The sequence below is a fragment of the Melanerpes formicivorus genome, unplaced genomic scaffold (assembly GCF_026170545.1).
Source record: "Melanerpes formicivorus ecotype bairdi unplaced genomic scaffold, bMelFor1.0.p_v2 SCAF_65, whole genome shotgun sequence".
Classification (NCBI taxonomy): domain Eukaryota; kingdom Metazoa; phylum Chordata; class Aves; order Piciformes; family Picidae; genus Melanerpes; species Melanerpes formicivorus.
This window is the reverse complement of record NW_027142417.1, coordinates 2746003-2770227: the sequence shown is the minus strand read 5'-3', so window position 1 is coordinate 2770227 and position 24225 is coordinate 2746003. Positions and strand designations below refer to the sequence as shown.

Sequence of the window (24225 nt, the reverse complement as noted above, 5' to 3'; positions counted from 1 at the left end):
TGAGCCCCGGTGTCTACTAAAAATGTAATAGGAATTTGTTTTGGTCCTACAATGCCAGTGATTAGTAAATCGCCCTGGCCATTTTCGGTGAGCTGACGAATATACATCCACCCTTCACCCCTCCGCCCACCATTGGGGGGTGAAGACTTCAGTTTCCCTGAGGCTGAAAAGAAGGCATGCCTTTATTCTCCTCAGACAGGTCTATTAAGGGGGGTGCAGTGGGCTCAATTTTCTGATTGGGCTCAGGCCAGTTCTTCACAATCACTTCTAATTGTTTTGTGTTTAGCCCATCTATCACTTCTTTGGGGATATTTTTCTTTAGACCTAAGTTCCACCAATATTGCCGGGTATTTGTGTGTTCCCTGCCCCCTGTTCCAAGCCGGCTGGGGGCACGGTTAAACCCCTGGGGACTTGAGGGCAAGTGGTTCAGTTTTACATGCCTCAAGCCCCTAGGGTCAGTTTTTTTAATTTCTTCAGGGATACTATATTGCCTGGCATAGTCTAATAACTCCCTTCCGACCTCCTCCCACGTCCATGGTTTCAAGTCAGGCTGGCTGCCTCCGTGTGCTAAATTATGTCTTAGAGCAGCCTGCATCCTGGAGGAAATTGGGGTATCAGCTATTTCTTTTTGGAGCTGGATGCCTCTTATTTTAAGCGAGTCAGGGAGGCCCCTAACCAGGGCAGTCATTCTGTTTGCGTCTACCAGGAGAGAAAGAGGGGATTCAAAATGATGTTTTAGTTCCCTTTCATATATCATCTGCAGGCATGCAGCCTTTTGCACATTCTCCATTATCTGATTCATCCCTCCCCGCAGAATTAGGGGTTCACCCCTCTCTTTTGGATCAAACCCCCCTGCCCAATAGGCAGCTCTTTGCGTAAGACTCCAGGGTCCACTTCTGTTTTTTGTAGTTAGAAAAACATTATCACCCCAATAGCCCATGGCTTCAGCTTCTGTTAACAGAATCTGATCACCTCCAGTTTTTGAAACTCGCCAGACATATTCCACCTCAGATTCCCCAGCAGAGCGTGCAAATTCTTTACGAATTTTGGCCAATTCAGTTGAGGAGAAAGGTGTTTCTTTGGTTGTGATAGTGGGGGTAACCTCCCCATCCTCATATAAAACTTCAGTTTTAATGAGAGGTCTGATATGCGCAGCAGCTTCCTTAGCCGCTGTCAATTCTGCCCGAGGATATATGGGGGCAGGATCCGGGTAATCCCCCTCCTGTTTTGCTTCCAATTGAAGTTTAAGATCTGCTACTACATTTTTTAAAGTAGCCACATGGCTTTGTAGTGCGTCTACTAAGCCCTGCAAAGAGGAAATAGTCTTATTTTCTTTCTCATACCACTCCTCTTTCTCTCTCACTGCAGCTGCTAAACAGGCGCCTAACACTGCACAAATAAAAGCTTTCCCTTTTCCGGTTTTTGCCTTGGCTTCCTTTTGCAGAGCCAAAATACGATCAGCCACACTCTGGAAATTATTCCAGTTTTCATAAGCCCAATCAAGACCTTGTATAGATGGGCGGGCCCCGTGAATTTCTAAAAGGTTAAAAAGCCTCTCACACCGGGCCATCTCTTTTGTTTCACAAAGCATTTCTTAATGGGGCACTAAGTTTCACAGCGGATTCAGATAAAAACACTGTTTGTACCAGCAAAATCTTCTCCAGGAAAAAATGCACAATAGATTTCCCAGGAGAGGTCACACACAAGAAAAAACAACAACAACTTGGGCTTCTCAAGGAAGTCACACTATTTCCCTGAGTGAACCCACACTTGCAAAAGCTTCTTAGCTTTTGTACCTCAATTTTTTTTGTTACACTAGGATAACAACCTTGTGATTCTTAGGGAAGAGTTACTCTGTTTCCCTGAGCGAACACACACCGGCAGAAGTTTCTCAACTTTTGCTGCAATACTGGGCTTCTCGGGAAAGCCACACTTTACAAATATCACCAACACTGGGTTTCCTAAAAGAGGGTACTGAGAATTCTCGGGGAGGTCACACTATAAAGTCAACAGTTGTACCCCAGATAATCTTCCCCGGGAATGCACACACAAATTTAAAGCAGGGTACAGAGGATTCTCGAGGAGGTCACACTATAAAACCAACAGTTGTACCCCGGATAATCTTCCCCGAGAAAGCACACACATTTAAAGCTTTTGAGAACTCCCACACAGTCTCTCTGAAAATTTCGCTTCGTCCTTCTCCGGCCACTTCCCTCGCGGGCGAGTGGAAACGCGAATCTGGACTCCACTCTCGCTTCGTACTAAAAGTACGTCTCAGGCACACACACACATTTCGGGGTTCTCAGAAATGCAATAATTTTGCTGTGATACTTTTCACTGCACGGGAATCCTGCCGACTACGCCAATTAAATGTCAAGGTCCGGAGACATTAGATGTCTCGGTCCGGAGACACAGTTCTTTTAAATATTCCCGTGTTGTGAAATTAAAGGCACAAACGAGGCCAAAGTATCAACAGCTAGACTATTTATTAGATAAAGTGGACATAAGAAGGGAGAGGGAGAAAATGGAGAGAGAGAGAGGGAGAGAGAGAGGGAGAAGAGGGAAGGAATTAGAAGGAGAAAGTCAGAAAGAGATTATATTACCAACGGTCAGGGGTGGTGAGAGTCCAAGATGCGTTGCGTTGCCCCGTGATGTTATGGTGCCGTCTTCTCTCTTCTTCCTTGACAGTGTCACTCAGGTCTTTTATACAGTTTTTTTAGTCCTCAGGCAGGTGTTGGAATGTCAGGTATTCCAGAGGCAAGGAAATAATCCAGGTATCTGTTCCCCCGGAAATCTTTCTGTGTATCGCTGTGTATGTGGGCAAGATTTTTGGATGGAGGCGAGGGGGGCCTCCGTCCCCCCCCTTCCATTCAGACAAGTCTTCCCACATTCCTTTACACAGGTGGTGGAAACCATCGTATCACCCTGCCCAAGGTACTTGATGGGCGGGAACCGCCCTGTCCAAAAAGCGTGATGGCTGGGTCGTTAGGTCCATTGTTGTCACCCTGCCCAAGGTACTTGATGGGCGGGAACCACCCTGTCCAAAAAGCGTGATGGCTGGGTCGTTAGGTCCATTGTTGTAGTCCGACGTTATCATGATGCAATCACAAGCTGATTTGCATCCAGGATTGGTCTTTCCAGTGGCTCTGCTATCAGTTTATCTTTGTTGATTTACATTAAGAGAGACAAACTTCTCGTCTTCCACAACAACCCACACACAGAACCCACACACCTTGATGCAAAATGCCAGACAGTGCTTGGGCAAGGGAGGCTCTTCAGTTGTTTTCTGTCCTTAGAAGTAAATCTCAGTTCCATCTCACAATCTGGAACTGTCAGAAACAGCCAGATCCAGGATTTTACACAGGTACGTCCAAAAGCTTTTATCCAGACAAGGACTTTTTGTACTCAGCCAAATTACTGCCATGCTGGGGAGTACAGAGATGATTGTTCCATATCCTCTGTGCCACCAGAGGAGAATCCTGCTCCAGAGCTCAATAAATATTCTCTCTGATACTTCTCAGAGCTCTTTCTGCCTTGATAAATCAGATTACTAACAGGCAGCCCTAGACACCTGCAGAACCTACAGCCATGAGGGAGAGCAAAATTAACTTTCGGATATTACCAGGCTTGCTTTACAGAAACATTTCCCAGAAGGAGCAGCTCCAGGCCATCCTCACTTTGGACTCCACCACCAAAATAAAAGACACTTTACAATCTTGGTATCCTCAGAGAGAAGGACACAGAACATTAGAGGCATAGAGGGCTGGGAGGATGGGACTCTAACTTGTATGCATTTGTAACAGAGCTCACAGTGGAACACACCTGCTTGTATCTGTCCTTAAGAGAAATAAAGTCCTACTCTGTTTTCATCAGGGCCAACACATGCTGTCACTGACCAGCTGATGCACTTTGATGTAACTACACACCAAGCACATAGTATAAGCCTTTCTTGCCTTCAGCAAGTCATTAATGTGCTCAGCCGATAGACTCACAGGAGGGTGGAGCTGGGAAGGGACCGCTGGAGGTCAGCTGGTCCAAGGCAGCCATGCAGCTGGGCAGTCATGCAGCTGGGCAGCCATGCAGCTGGGCCGCCATGCAGCTGGGCAGCCATGCAGCTGGGCCGCCATGCAGCTGGGCCGCCATGCAGCTGGGCAGTCATGCAGCTGGGCAGCCATGCAGCTGGGCCGCCATGCAGCTGGGCCGCCATGCAGCTGGGCAGCCATGCAGCTGGGCAGCCATGCAGCTGGGCCGCCACGCAGCTGGGCAGTCATGCAGCTGGGCAGCCATGCAGCTGGGCCGCCATGCAGCTGGGCCGCCATGCAGCTGGGCAGCCATGCAGCTGGGCCGCCATGCAGCTGGGCCGCCATGCAGCTGGGCAGCCATGCAGCTGGGCCGCCATGCAGCTGGGCAGCCATGCAGCTGGGCCGCCATGCAGCTGGGCCGCCATGCAGCTGGGCAGCCATGCAGCTGGGCAGCCATGCAGCTGGGCTGCCATGCAGCTGGGCCGCCATGCAGCTGGGCCGCCATGCAGCTGGGCAGCCATGCAGCTGGGCTGCCATGCAGCAGGCTGCCCAGGGCTGCACTCTCCAGGCAGCTTTTGAAGATCCCCAGGGCTGGAGCATGCACATCCTCTCTGGTCGGCCCGTGCCAGTGCCTGGTCACTCTCGCAGTACAAAAGCCTCTCCTGCCTTTCAGCCGGTGCCCACCGGCCCATGTGCTGTCACTGGCAATCGCCGAGGAGCAGCCTGGCTGCACCCTCTTGCCCTGCGCTTACTGGGGAGCACTGACAAGATGCCCTCCCTGCTCTTCTCCAGCCCCAGTGCTCTCAGCCTTTCCTTCGCACAGAGATGCTCCAGGCCCCTCAGCACCTCGGCGGCGCTTTGCCGCCCGCCCCGAGCCCCTCCCTCGCTCTCCTATGGGCCACGGACGGCCGAGACGGCGCCGGGCCCGCCGCTGCCGGCCCCAGTGCGCAGGCGCAGCGCCGCTCGGGCGGGGCCGCTGTCACGCGGTTGTCCTGGCAACCGAAGGGGCAGGAGGCGCCGGCCGCTGCTCCCCGCCCGCCGCTGCTCCCCGCCCGCCGCGCTCGGGAGGTGAGGGGCAGCGGGGCCGAGCTGGCCTTGGGAGCGCACCCTGACCCCCTCGAAGGGAAGCAGCTTCCCAGGGATTGTGAGGGGTGGCGGACGAGGGACGCGGGGCCAGCTCCAGGAGCGGGGCCGGCAGCCCGGCCCCGCCTCTGCGCTTACTGCTTGCTGTGGGAGGTCTAAGCAAGGGCTCCGACAGCCGTTTAGTTAAACGGCAGGAAAGGCACTTCTCGGGAAAAAATGATAACGATAACAAAAAGCCCTTTCGGCTTTCCTTCTGCCCACCTTCAAGTAAAAGGGCAAAACGCAAGCCCCACCCGGGCAAGGTGGAACTGCAGAGGGTGTGCAGCGGGCTGCTGTGCTCGGCTTTCTAGAGGAGAAAGACTCCAGCAGGCTCTTTGTTAGGCTCACCAACAACAAATCAGCTGTAGCACTGTGTTTTAAATGTCATTTAATACACTGAAAGAGCAAGACTAATGGGGTAGAGGTTTAAAAGCAGCCAAGATGACACGGAAAAGTGTCACAGTAAGCAAAAAGGGGGCTGGGGAAACACCAGAGTCGAGGCACTAGGGTACAAGCAGTAGAGCATCTTCCTATGTTGTTTGCAGGGCTGTGAGGGACAAGCAGAACGTTCTCCTGTTTTGTTTTCAGAGTGCTCGAGGTGGAATACACCCCCAGGAGAAGCAGCAGAGCAGCCTGTGCTGTGCAGAGGGATGGTTCAACTGACAGCAGAGCTGATTGCCAGAAGCGTGGCTCAGAGGAACCGCAGCCAGGAGAACCTCGGGCAGCGTCTGCGGAAAATAACTCACCTGAATTTAGCTGACAAAAACATAGATGTGATTGTGAGATTGGTTTTCTTTATTGCTGTTAGCCTGGCTGCTCAGGTGTTTTGCTGCTCTTGTGATGAGTTGTTTGGTTTTGGGGAGGGGGACAAGCAAAGCCAAGTCTCTGCTCTATAAAAGCTGTATGTTTAACGTTTACCCTGACCTGCAGTTAAGGCTTAGTGCTTGGAACCATGCTTCAGCCTTCGCTGCTCTGTGATCCTGGGAAAGTGTTCAGATGGACTTTAAATGGGTGGCTTCTGAAACATGGAAATAATCTTTCAGCTCTGACTTTCCACACAAAACACCACAGTGGGGGAGTGTAACTGCAGCAGGCTGCAGGGGTGCTTACAACAGACCCAACTCTCCTTTCTGTGGGTGGCAAAAACCTGATTTTACTTACCTGGCACCTTGATCATCTGTGTAGGAGACAAGAAGGTATTACCAGCTCACTATGTTTGCCATTAATTAATGAAAATAGAAAACCCATGTAGGGAATTCCAGGAGAGAGAAAGTGTCAGAGGGAAGTGATTTTTGCATTATTTCACATTCTGTAGTAAGGGAAATCTGCAGCTCTGAGAAGGAATCAAATCAAACCAGTTTTGATTATTTCACAGCTGCTGCATTGTAAAGGAGCTTTCAGGAAGGCACCAGAATGGAAATGATAATTCCACTTGCCTGTATTCCAAATCAATGTATTTAATCTCATCAATATTCTATAGTAAACTCATTTAAAAGCTCTCTAGGTGTGCACATATAAAATCAGTTTCAAGTTAATCAGTGAGGCCTGCGCTCCTGTCCAGCCTGCTGGCACTGAGTCTGCAAAACTCCTCCTTTCTGCAACAGTTTGGGCTTTTATTTATGAATTTGTATTTATTGATGGTTGCCCTTCTGAAAATGCAATGCAGATGTCAGGAATTAGCAGCTCTGCAGATGGTTTGTTTTGCTAAGGCAGCAGGACTGCTGTTGCAGAGTCCTAAGTGCAAGCCTCGGCTGAGGCTCGCTCATGTCGCCCTCCTTTCCTGGCCTTGGGAGTCTGACAGAGTTCTTAACTGGCAGCACAATCTGCTCACTCTGTGATTTATTCCTTAGCTTTCAGAGGAAATCTCAGGGAGGAAAGGGGGGGTTCAGGAACAGGAAATAAGCCAAGTGAGGCTAACAAACTGGGACTGCTGTAGTGGCTTTTTTGAATTAGTCAGGTTAAAATCTACTTAAAAAAACCCCAAACTACAAAATGTTCCCTGGGGCTTATTAATTTAAAGTAGAATCCAGAACTTTTCATTTCCAAAGCCTACCCCTGCAAAGCTAACCCTGCCACCCTTCACTGGAGCTCAGTAATAGGGAATTCATGCAGGTTTCTGCAAGCCCTGAGCTAATGACTGATAATAATTCAGCTTGCCTGGGAAAAATCGTTGTTAAAAGTGTTTGTTAAGGGCAGAAATGTAGAAGCCCTGGCATGGAAGTCAGCAGCCTGCAGAGGCAGGCAGTGAGTGAGCTCTGTGTGCATGAATTTGCTGTTGTTTGTTTCAGGGTGACTTCTCCCTGTGCAAAAACCTCCGAGTCCTGTATCTGTACGACAACCGAATCAGGCAAATCCAGAACCTGGACTTTGCTTCCAACATGACACACCTTTACCTCCAGAACAACTGCATTGCAGCCATGGAGAGCCTCTCCTCGCTGAAGAACCTTGAAAAACTGTAAGTGGGGAAGACTTCATTTGTTGCCTTGCTAAAAAGACTAATTACTGCACTGAGAAATGGAGAAAAATTCAGTAGCCATTAAGGTCCTTTCAGCTCTCCAGTTTTGCTTTGCAAACAGAAGCAGCTCCTGAGGAGTTTAACATATTGATTTGCTTCTGGATGGTTTTCCTTTTTAGCCATTTCATCATCATCTTATTTATTTCTGAATCCTATTCCTTTGCAGCCATTCAGCAATAATGATAATAATCTTAATCTATTGACTTGCTTCTGGACTATTTCCCTTTCCAGCCTAATAAAAACAATGACAGTAATAAGAATATAAAACAAGACTACTGAGATACTCTCTCAGCTGCATGTTCTACTCACCTGAGGTAATTCACTGTGTTTTCTGCTACAGTTCCCAGTTACTGTTTGAGAACACTTCTGAATGTTGGTTTATTGTTTAGTGTGTTGATGCCTGCTGTTTGCTTATGCTTCCAAAGGCTTTCAATCTGTTGTGTGTTCTGTTCTGCAGGTACCTGGGGGGCAACTGCATCACTGTGGTGGAGGGTTTGGATAAAACTGACAAAATAAGAGAGTTACACATCGAAAGCCAACGCCTGCCCCTGGGTGAGAAGCTGGTGTTTGATCCACGATCTCTCAGGTCCCTGGCAGTAAGTGCACTTGGAGAATATCAATGAGCCATTAATCAGCATTGCCATCTTCCTGGGGGAGCACTCTTACTCTGTCCTTCTGCATGGGAGGAATGATGAAAGCAGAGAGAGGCTGTACAGCTGTGCCTTCCCAGCATGCTAACTCCTGTACGTCAGTGCTTTGCAGCATCCTGGCCTACAGTCACTCACATTTTGCTCTTCCTGGCTTTTATTTAAGGTCTTTGGGCATGGGTCTTGTTTTGTATTCTTGACCATCTAACACCTTTGTGCAGGCTACACATGAGAACATTCTGTTTGTATCCTTCCAGTGCTAGGTGTTTGGTCCTTCTTTAAGACTTCATCTCCTATCTGTTTCTGGCTCTTAATGCTGTCAGAGATGGAAAAGCCAAGACCTTGGGACCACAGAGCTCCCTGTGTACCACAAGCAAATGTTTTGGTGACAACATCACTAATCTTTTGACTGAGGAGATGAGGTTTATTCCCTGTGTGTAGCAAGATGGAACCCTGGAAAGCAGCAGGCACTGGCTGTGTCCATTTGGCACTTCAAATGCAGAGTCAGCAGCACTTGCAGAGCTCTGTCAAACCTGGGACATGTTTAAAGAAACCCAACAATTCCTGGTTGACTAAGATATGTTAAACAATCTTACTCTGCAATGGCTTCAATCCCAACCAGCCAGCATCTAGGACAGAATGGAAAGCCAACAGAAACCAGTCTCTGGGGTGGTTTTATCTGCACGCTCTGCTTCCTGTGCTTGCTCTTCCTGTAAGAATTTACAGCTTCACTCATAATTGTTTTCCTCTTCTGCTCTTCTTCCTCCAGAAATCTCTGACTGTGTTGAATATCAGCAATAACAACATTGATGAATTGGAAGAGCTGGCAGTGCTGGAAAATCTTTCCTATCTCACAGCAGCTGACAATCAGCTTCGGTGCATGAAGGTATTCCAATAAACACTTGCTCTGTTTAGCTCACCCACTGGGCTCTGGAGGAGTCATCCAGTCTGGGCAGGGCTGGCCACCAGCACTCATCTGTGGGGCAGGAGATGGCAGCAGCAAGAACACAGAATCCTTGTAAAAGAGAGGGAGAGGCATAAGGAATGCAGGAAACACAACTTTCTTTTCTCACTTCTGTGTAATCATTTCAGACCTAAACATTTATTCCTATTACCAACCCCATCCTCCCTGGCTTTTCAGCAACCCTGAGAATTAGGGCTAGTGAATTCAAGCACTTGAGGCTCTGCCTAATTCAGGGCATTGCTAGCTTAATCAACAGACATCCAGGCAACAGCCTTGTTTCACAGGACTGAAGTTTATACAACAGAGTCTGAACAGGGGACAGGACCAAATGAAGTCATTCTGCTCAGCAGTGTGAACAGCTCCCACAAGGATAAAGCCCATCTTAGTGCAGCCGTTGATTTGAACTTGTTTCCTATTGCCTGCTACTTCATGTGTTTATCCCTTTGAGCCTCTGCTTGGCTTTAGTCAGGCTCACAAGAACTTTGAGGCAGCAACTTGGGTTAGAATACTAAAGGAATGGTTAAAAACCACCACAGCAACAAGAGCCCCCCAAAAGCCAGGGTATTATTTATGACATTAGTTTGAGGAAAATGATGACTTGTGTGAGAAAACCTAGCTAGAAATAGCTATAAAAATCAGTATTTCCCCAGCCTTTAATTGATCCAACCTCTGCCCACTATTGATTGTGCCAAGAGGACATCACAAAAGATGAATTCGTTCCCTTCAGAATTCAGTCAGGAACAAGAGAAAAATTATAGATTTTCTCCAGTAGATTATGACAGGGAATCAAAGTGGTGACAAATGGCTGTCTGCAGATGTAGTTAGGGCAGCTGGGCTGGACATCTCCCATCAAACTGGAGCAGGCTGGTCACACACCAGCTCTTAAACGGCCGGCGCTAATTGGCAAGAACATCGCTGCCCGCGCCCCAGCTGCCCGCCAAGGCACTCGCCCTCCTTCCCCCCCTGGAATATAATTTGCTGGTCAGTATTTTGTAACAGCCCTCAGAGTGATAGCCTGACATGATCATTTATCAACTGGAGACTGCCCAGAAGAGGGCCCGGTCCCTCCAGCGCGGTGCGCAGAGAGGCTGGGGAGCGGCGGCGCGTTCGGAGAGACAGGAAGGCAAGGAGCAACTCGAGCGTGTCCGAAGGGTAATCGGATTTCAGCACAGCATCAGAGTGCTCTTAGCTAAACATGCTCTGGAGTAAGCATGTTCTGGGTCACTTAGCAAGTGAGCAACAGCTAAGAAAAACCTCCAGGACGCCCTCTGTACATTCATCACAGCTCCACCAGACATTTGGTTTCAGCAACTGCGTGTTGCACAACTACTCTGTGAGAAATTCTTGCTAGTGAAGTCTAGAACACAGCACAGATCTCAGTGGCAAAGCCTGGATGCACAAAGAATAAATCAATCCACTTCCTCAGTGCCATTTCTTTGTTAACCAGGCCAGCCTGAATTGCCTCTCCCCTAAACAGTTGTGCTTGTGACTGTTGGCACCTAACCTGGAGCAGTTTCCACGCTGGTACCTGCTGGTCCCATCACGAGAGGGATCAACGCTTCCTCATGCGGAGTGCTCCTCACACCATTGTTTTATCAGTGCTGCCCCTCAAGGAGCCAGACTTTCTCTCTCCATTCTTCTGCAAAGACCTTACAGTCACTGGGTAACAATGGATGCTATCAGCCTGCCCTTCAGCAGATCAAACCTGGTATGGTTTGGAGGGGTGAGGCGGTGCTGCTGCTTCCTCTTCCACCTGATTGTTCTAAACATGTGCAAGAAACCCAGGGAGCACTCCCAGGAGGACTGTCCACCAAGGGAGCAGAGCCTGAACAGCAGAGTTCTCCCTGCTTGCATTGCCCAGGTGCTTTCCTGAGTCTGAAGGAGCCAAGAGGTACCCACATCACTGCATGCTGTTGCACTGGCTTCCAGCTAAGCATTCCACAGCCTTGTGCTGTTGAGAACTCTCACAGCAGGAGGGGCAGATCTTTTCCAAATGTGGAACACAAGTTCTCTCTCCTCCCCTGTTCACACAGATTTTGAACCCCTCCTTATCTTTCCAGACATAGAAGGAAGCCTGTCAAGGAGTGAAATTTGGAGCAGAAAGCCAGAAAGTTGGGTGTCTGGGTGGAAAGGACCAATCTGCCCAGCTTTGCATCCTTTTACCTTGAATTTATTGTATTGAAAAGACAGAATTGGTTTGCTTGAGGTCATGCTGCCCTTGGGTAAGCAGGGACTCAGAAAGGTGTATGTCAAAAGTGTCACTGCTCGAGCCAATGCTCCAACTGACCACCCACAGATCTGCAGGGGGGGCTCTGCTTCCCCTGTGGAGTGCAGGTTTGCCTGGAGAGGGAGGCAGTCTGTGGAGCTTTGCTCTGGTTTTAGCCTTTGCAGTCTGCTCTTTCTCAGCCTCCATCAGACACTTACCTTGGGGGCTCACTGAGCCCATGGGGGTGCATTAGCAGACATTTGAGCTGGGAATTCCTCAGCTTTAGGGGCAGTAGTCATTATCCAGCATCCTTAAAGATGCAGTTTCCCAACTGCACCACCATTCCTCCTGTGCAGTTATGATAGACTCAGGGAGTGCTGCCCACCCCCCTGTGACAATGTCCATTCTTCATGTGCATAGTACCACAGGAACAGCCTCACTGAGCTTGCTTCTGCCTGCAGGACCTGGGCCTGGCACACCACATCCCTATTGGGTTTTACTCCAGAGGGTGGGGAAAAGCAATCACAATCTTCTGGTTTTGTATCAATTGCAGGACTTGGAGGTGGCATTACACCAATGGACAAAGCTCTGCAGAATGGACCTTACAGGGAACCCCATCTGCCAGGAGCCCAAGTACAGGGACAGGATTGTGGTACAGTCACCAGCTTTAGGTAAAAAAGGAAAGCAGCAGCCAGCCCCAAAGCCACCCCAGCTGGTAACTTCTCGTGTGCCCACACCAGCACTGCCATGGAGGTCTGTGGCAAATGAGGCATGCTCCATTTATGTGCAGCTAATGGAGCTAAAGCTGCTGCTCAGCCTTTATTGTTTTGGATAAGGGTAACAAATATCTTATAAAGGCTATTACTATAGAAGTTGTTCTTCTCTTCTCTGAGAGTACACAGTGTTGGGCACTGGGAGAAAGCAAAAGCCTGTGTGCACAATGGAGATCAGAGTGCCCTGGGACAGCTCTAACCCAACTGCAGTTTGGGGCCAACATTTCATTGGCAACTCAAAAATGCAGATGCAGCCAAGGAAACACAGAGCATGAGTTTATGGCACCTAGGTGAGTAGAATTAAAGAGACAAACCTGTCCTCATGATCAGTGAGACTCCTTGGCTGCTGAGACAAGCAGCTTCTAACCTGGATTTCTGCATCTGTAGATCTCTCTCTGTAAGCTGCTGCACAACAGTGGATATGAAATATCTTCTCAAAATAAGAGGGGATTCTTTCTGTAATGAAGATGTGTCAAGCCTCTCTTGCAGCTAAGGTGTGAGCACTGGGGGCCTTTTTTCACCAAAAAGCTCAGGAGGATTGAAGAGAGCCAATCCAGAGCCAGCACACACCACACATAGCTCTGGGCAGCCTTTGAGTTAGCTGCAGGTATCACAGAAAATGTTCTCTTTGACAGAATCCCTCGATGGGAAAGAAATAAAAGAAGTGGAGAGACAGTTCCTAATGAATTGGCAAGCCTCCAGAGCTGCCAGGAGAAAAGCCAAGGAGAGAATGACAAATGGAAGTGCAGCCTGTCAGCATTTCTGTAAGCAAACAAATCCATGGCCTCCCCTCGTGTGCAGTGCTACAGGAACAGAACAATCAGCTCCCCGTAAGCAGACTTCTGCTGCTGCTGAGCCTGAGACACAGAGGCAGAAATTGAACTTCTCCAACAGAAAAACCTCATCTTAGCACCAGCCCCTGTGGTGGTTCCCCCTGGTATGCAGAGGACTCAAAAGGGGTGGAATGAGCTTAGAGCAGAAAGTGTGCTGCAGTGGCTAGGGCAGAGAGCGCGATCTTTGGAGCCCTTCACCTCACATGACTAACTCCTGAGCTCCCCAGAAGATAGTGGTTTGGGAAGCTATGAAGTGGGAAGCACTCAGCTGTCAGCCTCAGCCCCAGGGCTGCTGCAGGGAGCAGCAATGCTCTGCCTTCTGATAACGACTGCCAGGAGGAGCTGTGTGACTGGGGATGCTGCTCCCCCTCACACAGCTCTGCCTGCCTGCAATACCTGCCTCAAGTCACCTCCATCCCTGTTTGTAGCACTTCCCATAGCTTCACTCAGAGTTTCCCTTCTCAAGTTATCAAATCTGAGGCATTTCACCCTAAAGCTTACCACTGCTTTCTGTAACAAGATACACTGGGACCTGGGATCAGTCATAATGAAGATCAGATAGATGTGGTTTGCCTTGGGATTGTGGATTAATCCTTTTTCCTTTGTTTTCTGCAGCTGACTCTGAAACCACTTATCCTGTTGCTCCCTTTCCCTCTGCAAAAGGAAAACCAAGTGCTTTAGTTTTGCCTGAGATGCACAAAGTTAAAAGAGAGACTCTGCCAGGAACCCTGGAAGCAAATCAGGCAGACAGAGTGTCAGGTATGTTCCTCAGACATTGCTCTTAGCTCTGTTCACAGAGTCACAGAATGGTTTGACTTGGAAGGGACCTTGAAGACCATCCAGTTCCAAACCCCCTGCCATGGCCAGGGACACCTTCCACCAGCCCAGGCTGTTCAAGGCCTCAGCTGTTGGGTGCTGCCTGTACAGCCCTTACTGAACCAGCAAGCACATGAAGGTGGAATTCAACCTGGAACCAGTCTCGGGGGGGGTTAACCATGTTATGTTAATATTGCTTTATTGCTTTGAAAGACAGTTTCTGGTACAAGGCAGTGGAGTAGCTGGCAGTAGTGACTGGGCTGCAGTGCTGCTAGCTTCTGTTGTGTGTGTTTGACTGCAGTCTTCCCCAACAGCAAAACCATCCTGGAGCTGATTGTTGGAAGCGCAGCTACTGCCAACAGCAAGGAAAAGCTGCTGCAGTAATTAGGGATATGCATAATGTGCCCCCATGGCAAGTGAGGGAATCTCGCCCAAGTGAACAAATACCTGCACTGTTTGATTGAAATTGAGTGTCAGACCAAAGAAATCAGGGAATTTGAATTCTGCCCTCTCTGCTAGCCAACCAAATTATTCCAACAGATGTTTCCTCTCTCCCTGTACACACTAGGTGATGTTTGACCTTGGCAACTGGAAAACAGACATTAAATACCTTTGTAGCCTGCATCTCAGATCCCCTGAGGGTTACACACAGCTTGGACCAACTGAGACAAGCCAGCTAGTCCTAGATTACTGAATATGGCTTCATCTCTCTTTTTGGTGGTACTAAAAACAACAGCATTTTTATCTTGGATTTTAAGTGAGCTTGGAACATTCAGAGAGAATTATGGATATTGGCAGGAAGTAATTAAAAGCAAACAAACCCCTTAACTATGTTAAAGATACCTAATACCTTCCAGTGGGATACACCATAATTAATTCTCCCTGAGCAGAGAAGTTGCTGACATTTTGATGTTGTAAACTTAACCTGTAACCAGCAGTTTCTGCCCACACTTCCTTGCTTGTGGAATTAAATATCACTGTAGGTATCCATAGCAATACTGCAGCCATTCAGAGCTGGGTGGGAAAGTCACCTTTTGTCCCCCCAGTGCTAGTTATGTGATTAGCAATGCAGTAATACCTCTAAATGATAGAGTCAGTATGGAATAAGCACACTGGGTTGTGCCAGCTAATCATAAGCCACTCTCCAAGTTCCAAAGTTAATCATCATCTACTCTTAGTAGCATTTCTCCCCACCAAAAACTGTTCCTAAGACCTAGGAGGTGTGAGGTCAGTAAAGATGCTGATGCTCTCAGAGCCATCTGCAGTCCTGCTGAAGCTTTTTGGTGTGCTCCAAGTACCAAAAGGGGAAAAACTAAACATCAGTGCCTGAACACCTCCCCTTGGTACTACTCTGACCACAATATGAGTACACAGGGTCACAGAAGCTTCTCCTCCTGTTCAGGTGGAACCTGCTGGATTCCAGCTTGTGCCTGTAGCCCTTTGTCCTGTCACTGGGAACCACTGCAGAGCCTGGCCTTATCCCTTTGCCCCCAGCCCTTTGTCTGTTGATGAGCATAAATGAACATGGGAGCAATAGAGGCTTGCTTCTGACACAAAGATCTCTTCTCTGATCTCTCTGATGTAGGCTGAAGAGGAATCTGAAGCCATGGCAGAAGTAAACTGAACCCCAAAAGCCACAAGCTGCAGGACCTGAACATTTGCCTCTTAATTCTTAAATTATTGTTCCCTCCAGCCTTACAAGTAAAGGGCCTTTTGTCTCTGGCTGTCAGCAGTGTCTGTCGTCTCACAGAATGAAGTATGCTCAACTTCACACTGCTGAGGAGCAGTCAGAAACCCCAGGCACTGCCTGTCCCGTGAGGAGCAGTGCTTACACCCGAGGCCGTTTCACCTTGCCCTCTCAGCCCGGTAGCTTTCCTTGCCGTCCAGCTGCCAGTGCCCAGCAGAGCCGCCTCGGCGGGGCTGTGGGTACCGGCCCCGGGGCGGTTCGGGCAGCGGGGCCACGGCGGGGCTGTGGGTACCGGCCCCGGGGCGGTTCGGGCAGCGGGGCCACGGCGGGGCTGTGGGTACCGGCCCCGGGGCGGTTCGGGCAGCGGGGCCACGGCGGGGCTGTGGGTACCGGCCCCGGGGCGGTTCGGGCAGCGGCCCCGCTGGACGGGCTAGGGGCAGGTGCCGGCTCCCCAGCCGCCAGGGTCGTCCCTCCCGGCCCTAAACTGTCCCTTGCCGGGACTCCCAGTCATGGGTACAGATGAAGTCCTCCATCTCCTCGGCTGCAGCCCCAGCAGCGAGCCGCTCCGGCCGTTCTGCGCTGGCCCGGGCTATGATTTATCGCGTTGCCGTTATCGCGCCATCGCGCTGCTCGCAGGGCTTGCCTGGGCCAGCTCCGCACCCTCGCTATTTATTTTGGCTGTCCCTTCTCATTAACGTTACTAATTTTCGATTAGCCCCCCTTCGCTCTTAAGCCACCCCTCATCCCGTTCGGACCCATCGGTGTCCCCAGGGCCATGACCCCGCTCCCCGCGCGGCTGCGGGACCGAGCCTCCCCCCGGGGAGCCCCCGACGGCCCCGGGAACCTCGGCGGACAGAACAGACTCGGTTTAACGACCCGGCGCCCGAGCGATTGAATTTCTCTCCTCCGGGAAACCCCGCTACTTTATCCCAAGAAAAATAGCGGGTACGGGGGACCGGGGGGCTCCTCCGCCCGGCCCCGGGGCAGCCCCAGGGCAATGCTGGTGCCGGGCTGGGAGGGGAGATGGCGAGGCGATGCCTCCCCCGACAGCTCCGTGATTAATGACCCACCCGCTCGGGAAGGGGCGGTCGGTGCCGCCCGGGCTGGCGGGGGGGCCCTGCGGGCAGGTGCGACCCGGCCCCGCCGCACCCACCCACCGGCCGCGCCGGCTATAAGCGACCGGCCGGGAAGGCGAGGGGGCTGCGCCGGGCAGAGCCGCTCCGGTAAGTTCATCCCGGGCCGGGAGAGCGGGGTCCCCGCGGGTGGCGGCGGGGAGCCGGGGGTGCGGGATGGGATGGGACGGGACGGAGGGGCAGCAGCCGCATCGCTGTGGAGCCTCCGGGGGTTACCGCAGCCCCGGGGCTGCCTTCTCACATCACCGGAGAGCTCCTGGTCCACCACTCCAGTGAGTCGTTCTCCTGAACTGCTCCCGGAGCTCTGCACAGGACAGGGGCGTTGGAAAAACGATGCCAAGTAACAGAGGTTCAGGATTTCCCTCCAGGAACAACCGACAGGGCTGCGGGCAAGTTCACCCCGCTTCACACCTCTCCAGCCTGGGAGCTCTCTCTGGCCTTTGCCATCCTTCCCTGGCCCCCGTGGGCAGATCCCTTCATCCCTGCTTCATCCACACAGAGCACAGGACTCGAGGGAGCCTTCTGCTCTCGGCTGTGGTCATCTCACCAGACAGCTTAGAAAACAAACCTCCTCCTTCTAACATTGGAGAGGAGGCTGCTGTTGCCCTGACACATTTTGCTTAGTTGAGTTTTCAGCCACAGTTTTGGGTGAGTGTGAAGGTTGGGTGACCCTGGAGTTTGCAGAGATCTTGGTTGGCTGATGGGAAATCTGACAGTGGAGAAATTCCAAGCAAAATCCTTCCCTTCCACAGCTGAAATCTTGCTGCTTTCCCCCCTCCCAGGCCCAGCATTTCGTCTGCTGTCGATGTGAAGCTCCCAAAACAGAAACTCCAGCTCCAAGCAGTGCCCAAGGAAATGAGGCTTTCAGGTAGGTGTGTTTCTGTGTGGTGCATGTCACACACAGTCACCCCAGTTCTCAGCCTGCTTGTAAACCAAGGAGGCAAAACTCAGCCCTGAGCGTAACCAGCCCTGCTCCTCTGCTTCAGGCTTTACACTGCCCTGGGTCCCGGGATCATTTGGGCTCCTCCAGAGACCAGGGAAGAATCCCTGGTTTCAGTGGGATCTGATGGGATGGCAAAAGAGCAATCCTTCTGAGGAACACAAAGCAACACTCTTCTGCTGGCCTGTCATGATGTCCTGTAGCAATGATTCTTCTCTCCACTAAAAGGCCCCCAGATCTGTGTCTGAATGAGAAAATGCCAGGGTTAAAGAGCACAGAGGACCTTTTCCATCCTCACTTAAGCAGCCCACTTAGGGACCAGTTTCCAGCCCGTGCTCAAGACAAGCTCACTGTGATTGGATGTGTTACACTGGTCATAATCTCACAGTAAGAAAACAACACTGAGCTTCTCCCTTTGGTGACAGAGAGTTTCACAGGGAATTCCAATCTGGACTGTGCTGAGCAGACAGATAACCAGCACAGAAACCACCCCACCCCACATGGTCACATCTGCTAACGGCCATCAGACCAGGCGCTGCCAAAAGGCTTGCTCAGGAACGCTTCCTCAAGGCTCTGCTAGGAATCTTTCATTTGCCTCCTTGTCCTCAGGGTTCTGCCATGATCAGACTCAGGCACGGAGGGACATGGGCTGGACTTCGGCGGGTGGCTGGAGCCCGTGCGTAATCAGATCGTTTGTGTACAATCAGATCGTTCGTGCCCGTTCAGATCGTTCGTGCCCGTTCAGATCGTTTGTGTACAATCAGATCGTTCGTGCCCGTTCAGATCGTTTGTGCACAATCAGATCGTTTGTGCCCGTTCAGATCGTTTGTGCACAATCAGATCGTTTGTGCCCGTTCAGATCGTTTGTGCACAATCAGATCGTTCGTGCCCGTTCAGATCGTTTGTGCACAATCAGATCGTTCGTGCCCGTTCAGATCTTCAGCCCTTTACCTGTGTCAATTCCTTTTTTTTTGTTACCCAGTATTTGAATGAAATGGAAAGTTTTCATGGCTTGTTCCTGCCCTTGTTGTCTAGCTGGGCTGCTTCCCACCTGTGAAAGCCAGGATCTGAGACCCCTGGAAGCGCTGCTTGACTGAGGCCAGCAGGATCAGGTACTGCCCTAGCTAGGAGTGCTGCTCTTTGGAGAGTGTGGGTGGGGGGCATTTTACTGTGGGACTGCAGGAATTAGGGGAGTGGGAGTTTTGGCACAGGCAGAGCTGACTGCCTCTGACAGCTGGGCAAAGACCTTGTGGTGGTTACTTTCAGCTTTGCTCGAAAGAAGCCTTTTGATGTTGTTTCCAAGAGCTTTTCTTGCCCCCCAGCGACCCAAATCCCGTTTACAAGATTATTTCAAAGTCTGAAAATGTAGAAGATAAAGGATAAGCACAGCCATTGCTGAGTTATGTGAGGGGTGGGAGTCAGGAGAAGTCGGTTGCTGGCTCTTGAAAATCATGAGCCGAGTCTCACCCTTACCCTGCAGCTCCTCTCCCTGCTGCACCTGCAAGGAGGGGTTTTGTTCTGTAACCCACCGAGCACCTAGAGACTGCTGAGGTAAGACTGCAGCTAACCAGCAGATCCACGGGCAGCCCACAGCCCGGATCAGACAAGAGCCTGTAAATCAGAGAATGACTTCAGAGTCATGCTGAGCCTGATCTGCAGCTGCTTGTCAGCGGGCACCACTGTGGCAGCACAGCTCAGCACCGAGACCTGGGCTCCTCAGAGGGATCTCTAGGTTCTGAGTGACACAAAAGTGCTCTGTGCAGCACTGTCCCAGACCCCCACAGCAGCTGCCAGCCTCCGTGAAGGTTTAACCCGTGTCTGTGCCTGAGTGGTAGCACACTCGCAAGCAGCAAGTGGACCAGCAGCTCAGCTCTCCCTTGTCGGCTGCAGGAGCCTCCCTGCCGGGCAGTCCCCGATGGAGTGCGGGCACGCAGCTGAGAGCGGCGAGGGCACGGAGCCCGACGCCCTGCCGCCTTCTGCTGCCGGCAGCAGTCCCTGCCTGCCCTCGGCGGGGCAGCGGCCCGGGGCCCCTGCGGGCAGGCCCGCGGCTGCCAACGCGGCTCGGGAGCGCAGCAGGGTGCAAACCCTGCGCCATGCCTTCCTCGAGCTGCAGAAGACTCTCCCCTCCGTGCCCCCGGACACCAAGCTCTCCAAGCTGGACGTGCTGCTCCTGGCCACCACCTACATCGCGCACCTCACTCGCAGCCTTCAGGATGAGGAAGAGTCGCCGGGAGAGGGCTTGGGTGCCCTCCGAGGGGATGGGTACCTGCACCCCGTCAAGGTAAGAGAGCTTATAGACTCCTCTAAGACCTTCTAGCATCACAGACTGGTTTGGGTTGGGAGAGACCTTTAAAGGTCATCTAGTCCAACACCCCTGCAGTGAGCAGGGACGTCTGCAACCACAGCAGGCTGCTCAGAGCCCCAACCAAACTGACCTCCCCTTAGTGAAGAACCCAACTGATGTTAAAAGTACTTAGATGAAACTAAAGATTTGAAGCCACTGAAGGAAATGTCCTGGAGCTCACTGGCTTTGTCCCTCCATCTTCAGTGCCTTCACACAAACACATCAACTAGCAGTGCAGGTCCAGTCCTCCCAGGACTGGTCCCTTGGGACTGAAGGCAGAGGGCAGCACCAGAGAGGTACCAGCCCGGCAGCCCTGGTGTTCCCCTCAGACCCACTAGAGCCAGCCGCGGGGATGTGTGTGGCTGAAGGGATGTCCCACGGCAGCCACCACAGCCACAGCAGCACCTGCGCTGTCTCCCCTGCTGGGGCACGAAGGCAAGGGGACATTAATGGCTGTCTAAGTGTTAATCCCCTCTATGAAAGTGCTCTTCTGAGGCATGCATTCTGTCTACTTGCTGCATGCTCTGCCCCCCATCAAAAGCGAGTCACAGCAGGGCAGAGGGGGACGCGCAGGGGCCGGCTCCTGGGGAGGACCTGGGGCTGCAAACAGGTTTCAGCTGTGCTGCCCAGTGACTGACGGGACTCCAACACCACGGGCTGTTTTCTTTGGCTCTGCTCTCAGCGAGTGAGTTACAGCACTGGGGGGGGGGGTTGGGTTTTCTGGAACCAGGATGATTTAATTAAGATTAATTTGTGAAGTAATCTCCAACTGCTCTAAAGTGACTAATTCACAGAGAGCTGCTTGTTCGCAGCGCTGCTCGCTACAGAAAGCACTGCGTCAGAGCAGGTTCTGTGGCCAGTGAAATCATTAGCAGGCTCGTTAGGAGCACAAAACCTTTACATCCATATGGATGTGTAAGTGGGGCTGTAATTTATGGGGGAAAATAGTGATGGATTTCAAAGCAAGCTCTAAGTAGCTCCTGTTCATTTCCTTGGTTGGAGCAACAGGACAGACGTCTCCTACGGCACTTCTTAGCAGCTGCCAACTACCCGTGGCAGGAAAACGCTTTCCAAGGGTTACTGCCCCAGTGGGCTGACCCAGAATCACACCTCCCAGGCTACTGCAGCATGGCACTGCTGGACTGATGGAGAAGTCATTTTTTATAAGCTTATTTAGGTGCCATTTATCTGTGTTTGCTTTGTGAAGAGTCTGTGAAGCTAACCAAGCTTTCTAATACTCCTGGTAGTAAATAACTCTTTCAGCTGGCACTGGAACAGAAGTGTCCCAGACAAATCATAGCACATGTCTCAAACACCCCCCCCCCCAACTTCACATTCAGGATATGAGGCAACCAGAGTAGATAAGGGCTTTAACCACACTCATCCATCAAGCACAGGAAGTACAAATAGCAAGGAGAGTGAAATATCCAACTGCAGTTGTGTGTGAAAAAGGAGTACAGCTCATGACCTTAAACTCAGATGTCTGGTGATGAATTCACAACATCACTGCTGGAGTAAAACTCCTGCAAGAGGTGGGCCAGGCTTGCCACGCCAGAGCATGCTGCTGCTTTAGGTCTGTAAGTAGAAGAGCTGAGAGGCACCGGCAGCGTTAAACCCCTCGAGTTTTCAGAGCTCTCTTTGCCTACTCCTAGAAAGGTGCTAGCCTGCTGCCCAAAGTGCCTCCTTCTTTAGGAACACAGTGCTGGCAGTTTCAGGTATTTCTGCACCCAGGAAATCTCCACTTCTTCAGTAATGAACTGAGCACACCCGACTGGAGCTGGGTGCTGCCTCCCAAGAGCGGGGCACAGCCTGCACCTACCCTCACTGCAGCACTGTTTGCTGGGGTAAGAGCCTCCAGCTCTGAGAATAAATCATTAACCCCAATGCATCCGGTGATTGCAATGACCAGTGAAGGGAGAGATGAGCTGTCCCATCTGAAACCACTGACAAAGAAAAAGAAGCTGTCAGTGCTGGAGGCCACCAAACAGCAATGGCATCAGATGCCTTTTAACAGAGGTTTTAGCAGCCCCTGTGCGGGGTTGGGTCTTGCGAGGCTGGGCAGCACTAAGGGCGGTACACACAGGGCTGTTGGGGCTCCACCAGCAGCTGAAGCAGTGCTGAGGGCCCTGGTGCCTCAGCACTGCCCTGTCTCTCCCCCTGCAGAAGTGGCCGATGCGCTCCAGGCTGTACATCGGAGCTACGGGACAGTTCCTGACGCCCTCGGCACCCGGCGACGGCGCAGCCCAAGGGGAGACCTCCGCAGCTCCACACATCTAAGCTCCCTGCCAGCTTTAAAAACATTCTTATTTATTACACCTTATATATACTTAAGTTAAACCCCATAGCCCCAGACAGACTGTAACTCCTGGAATGCTGTTTGTAGGGCAGAAGGAACTGATTGTGAAGTGTCATTAATACCTCATGAAGCTAACGTGACATCCCATGGCTTGCTGTCTAGAGCACACTGCTGGGAGCTGCACGGGGGAACGAGCAGAAAGCAGGGGCAGGCACTACAGAGCAGGTGACCTGATGCCTTCTGGGACTGGTGGTGACCCACTACACTGTGGACAAGCAGGGCAAGGGTGACACAGTGCTGGCTGAGCACAGCGCAGCATGGTTGGGGCGGAAAGCCAAGGGCAGGTCTGAGAACAGCAGAGGACATCCACAGGGAAACAACCACCAAGGTCCTGCATGTGGTTCCCTAACTGCATGGACCTGGTGGTGGAAATCCCACTGACCACCAGGTCAGGGCTTTGTCCTCTGTGTGACTGGCAGTGCAGGTGGCTGCTCCTGAGAACATCAAGGCATGGTCAGCTCTGGTGAGAGTGTGCTGAAGCCTGTCCTGCAGGCACAGCCCCAGGCTGCTCTGCACACCGAGCTCTGCTGGTGGGCACCCATGGGGTTGTGGTGCATGTTATGAGGTGTCAGTGTGTGAGTGTCCCCTTGTCTGCTCAGGCACCACGGTGCAGCTCTCTGCTCTGGTGGCAGCCTCCTGCACCGCAGCACAGCAGCCCCAGGAGCTGGCTAGCTCATGGCATGTCCTTCACTTCAGCATCTTCTGTAGCAAAGCTGACGCTAAACACACAGCTGTGTCTGTTCTGTAAGCTCTGTACTGCCCCTGTAGCCTGGTACTGCTGGGGTAAACATGCTGTTGAATCTCACCCTGTGGGCTCCATCTCCTCATTGAGCTGCAGGAGCTCTGGCAGTCTCTCACTGCGCAGGGCTGACAGTTTCTCAGGCTAAGGACCTGCACCTCTGGTACCTGCTTCCTGGAGACCTCAGCAGTTAGGTTTCAAACTCCATTTAGGAAGAAGGGAGGGGACGTGAAGGAGGCGCAAAGGGGGTGGCTGCTGAGTGAGGTGGAAGTGACAGCACGGCAAGGCTCTCCAGGAGTGCTCTGGACTCGATGGTCTCGTGGGGGCCCTCCCAGCCCCTGAGACGCTGTGGAGAGGGGGCCGGGAGACACAGGCTGCGCTGCAGAGCAGCGAACGGCCCAGGAGCAGTGCCTCTGTGTGGGCAGCACCGAGCCGGGGGAAACCAAGTGAAAGCCCAGGGCGAGGCCAAAGGCCAAGCCAAAGACCGAGCTGTGCCTGCAGCGGCGGCCTGGCACCAAACCCAGAGCAGAGCAGACGGAGCCGGCGCGGGGGAGCCCGGCAGCACGCCGCAAACCTCCAGCTTCCCCAGGGCAGCCGCGACCCCCGGAGCTGCCCCACAGCCCCCGACCCGCCCCACAGCCCCCGAGCTGCCCCACGGCCCCGGAGCTGCCCCACGGCCCCGGAGCTGCCCCACGGCCCCGGAGCTGCCCCACGGCCCCGGAGCTGCCCCACGGCCCCCGAGCTGCCCCACGGCCCCGGAGCTGCCCCACGGCCCCCGACCCGCCCCACAGCCCCCGAGCTGCCCCACAGCCCCCGAGCTGCCCCACAGCCCCCGGAGCTGCCCCACAGCCCCCGACCCGCGCCTCCCCTCCCAGGAGGGCGCAGCAGCAGGCGGACCCCCGGCTCCGGGCCTCAGCCCCCGCCCGCCCCTGCCCGCGGCTGACGGACTCGGGGCGGGTCGTCCTACCGCAATCCCTACCGGCTCTCCTGCCCCAGCTCCGGGCGAGGCGCCGCGGCGCGGCCGTGGGAGGCTGCCGGGGCGAGCGCGGCTGAGGCGGCCGGAGGGCGGGAAGCGGGGACGCGCGTGACCCCGGCAGGGCGGGCGGGGACAGCCTCCTGCCCCTGCGC

The 24225-nt window shown here is 52.4% G+C and overlaps 3 protein-coding genes across 5 annotated transcripts; 2 read left to right on the top strand and 1 right to left on the bottom strand.

Moving 5' to 3' along the window:
• Positions 1–148: 148 nt before the first annotated feature.
• Positions 149–24223, bottom strand: LOC137453340 (uncharacterized). 3 transcript variants are annotated; one of them, XR_010990329.1, is made up of 3 exons: positions 24077–24221; positions 7969–9321; positions 5785–5872 (listed from the first exon to the last, which is right to left on the bottom strand). XR_010990329.1 is itself a non-coding variant. In XM_068162509.1 (2 exons), exon 2 carries the CDS (start codon positions 1589–1591, stop codon positions 149–151), a length of 1443 nt encoding a protein of 480 aa, XP_068018610.1. In that variant the 5' UTR covers positions 1592–3580; positions 7969–8119. The 3 variants fall into 3 exon arrangements, 1 of the variants encoding a protein (XP_068018610.1); XR_010990330.1 differs by having other exon boundaries at positions 5819–5900; positions 24077–24223; XM_068162509.1 differs by lacking the exons at positions 5785–5872; positions 24077–24221 and adding an exon at positions 149–3580 and having other exon boundaries at positions 7969–8119.
• Positions 5795–15600, top strand: PPP1R42 (protein phosphatase 1 regulatory subunit 42). Its single transcript, XM_068162510.1, has 8 exons — positions 5795–5923; positions 7433–7599; positions 8117–8255; positions 9076–9192; positions 12030–12147; positions 12885–13013; positions 13698–13841; positions 15484–15600. Exons 1-8 carry the CDS (start codon positions 5795–5797, stop codon positions 15486–15488), a joined length of 948 nt encoding a protein of 315 aa, XP_068018611.1. The 3' UTR covers positions 15489–15600.
• TCF24 (transcription factor 24) lies at positions 19574–22573 on the top strand. The gene is made up of 2 exons (XM_068162573.1): positions 19574–19939; positions 22166–22573. Exons 1-2 carry the CDS (start codon positions 19574–19576, stop codon positions 22277–22279), a joined length of 480 nt encoding a protein of 159 aa, XP_068018674.1. The 3' UTR covers positions 22280–22573.
• Positions 24224–24225: the final 2 nt, after the last annotated feature.

What these genes read in the sequence shown, in the direction of transcription:
- LOC137453340 (XM_068162509.1), bottom strand. Translation starts at nt 1,591, where the DNA reads ATGCTTTGTGAAACAAAAGAGATGGCCCGGTGTGAGAGGCTTTTTAAC.
- PPP1R42 (XM_068162510.1), top strand. Translation starts at nt 5,795, where the DNA reads ATGGTTCAACTGACAGCAGAGCTGATTGCCAGAAGCGTGGCTCAGAGG. An exon ending in GATCTCTCAGGTCCCTGGCA is followed by an intron (nt 8,256 to 9,075) that starts GTAAGTGCACTT and finishes TTCTTCCTCCAG; the next exon opens with AAATCTCTGACTGTGTTGAA. An exon ending in ATCAGCTTCGGTGCATGAAG is followed by an intron (nt 9,193 to 12,029) that starts GTATTCCAATAA and finishes TATCAATTGCAG; the next exon opens with GACTTGGAGGTGGCATTACA.
- TCF24 (XM_068162573.1), top strand. Translation starts at nt 19,574, where the DNA reads ATGGAGTGCGGGCACGCAGCTGAGAGCGGCGAGGGCACGGAGCCCGAC. An exon ending in GGTACCTGCACCCCGTCAAG is followed by an intron (nt 19,940 to 22,165) that starts GTAAGAGAGCTT and finishes CTCCCCCTGCAG; the next exon opens with AAGTGGCCGATGCGCTCCAG.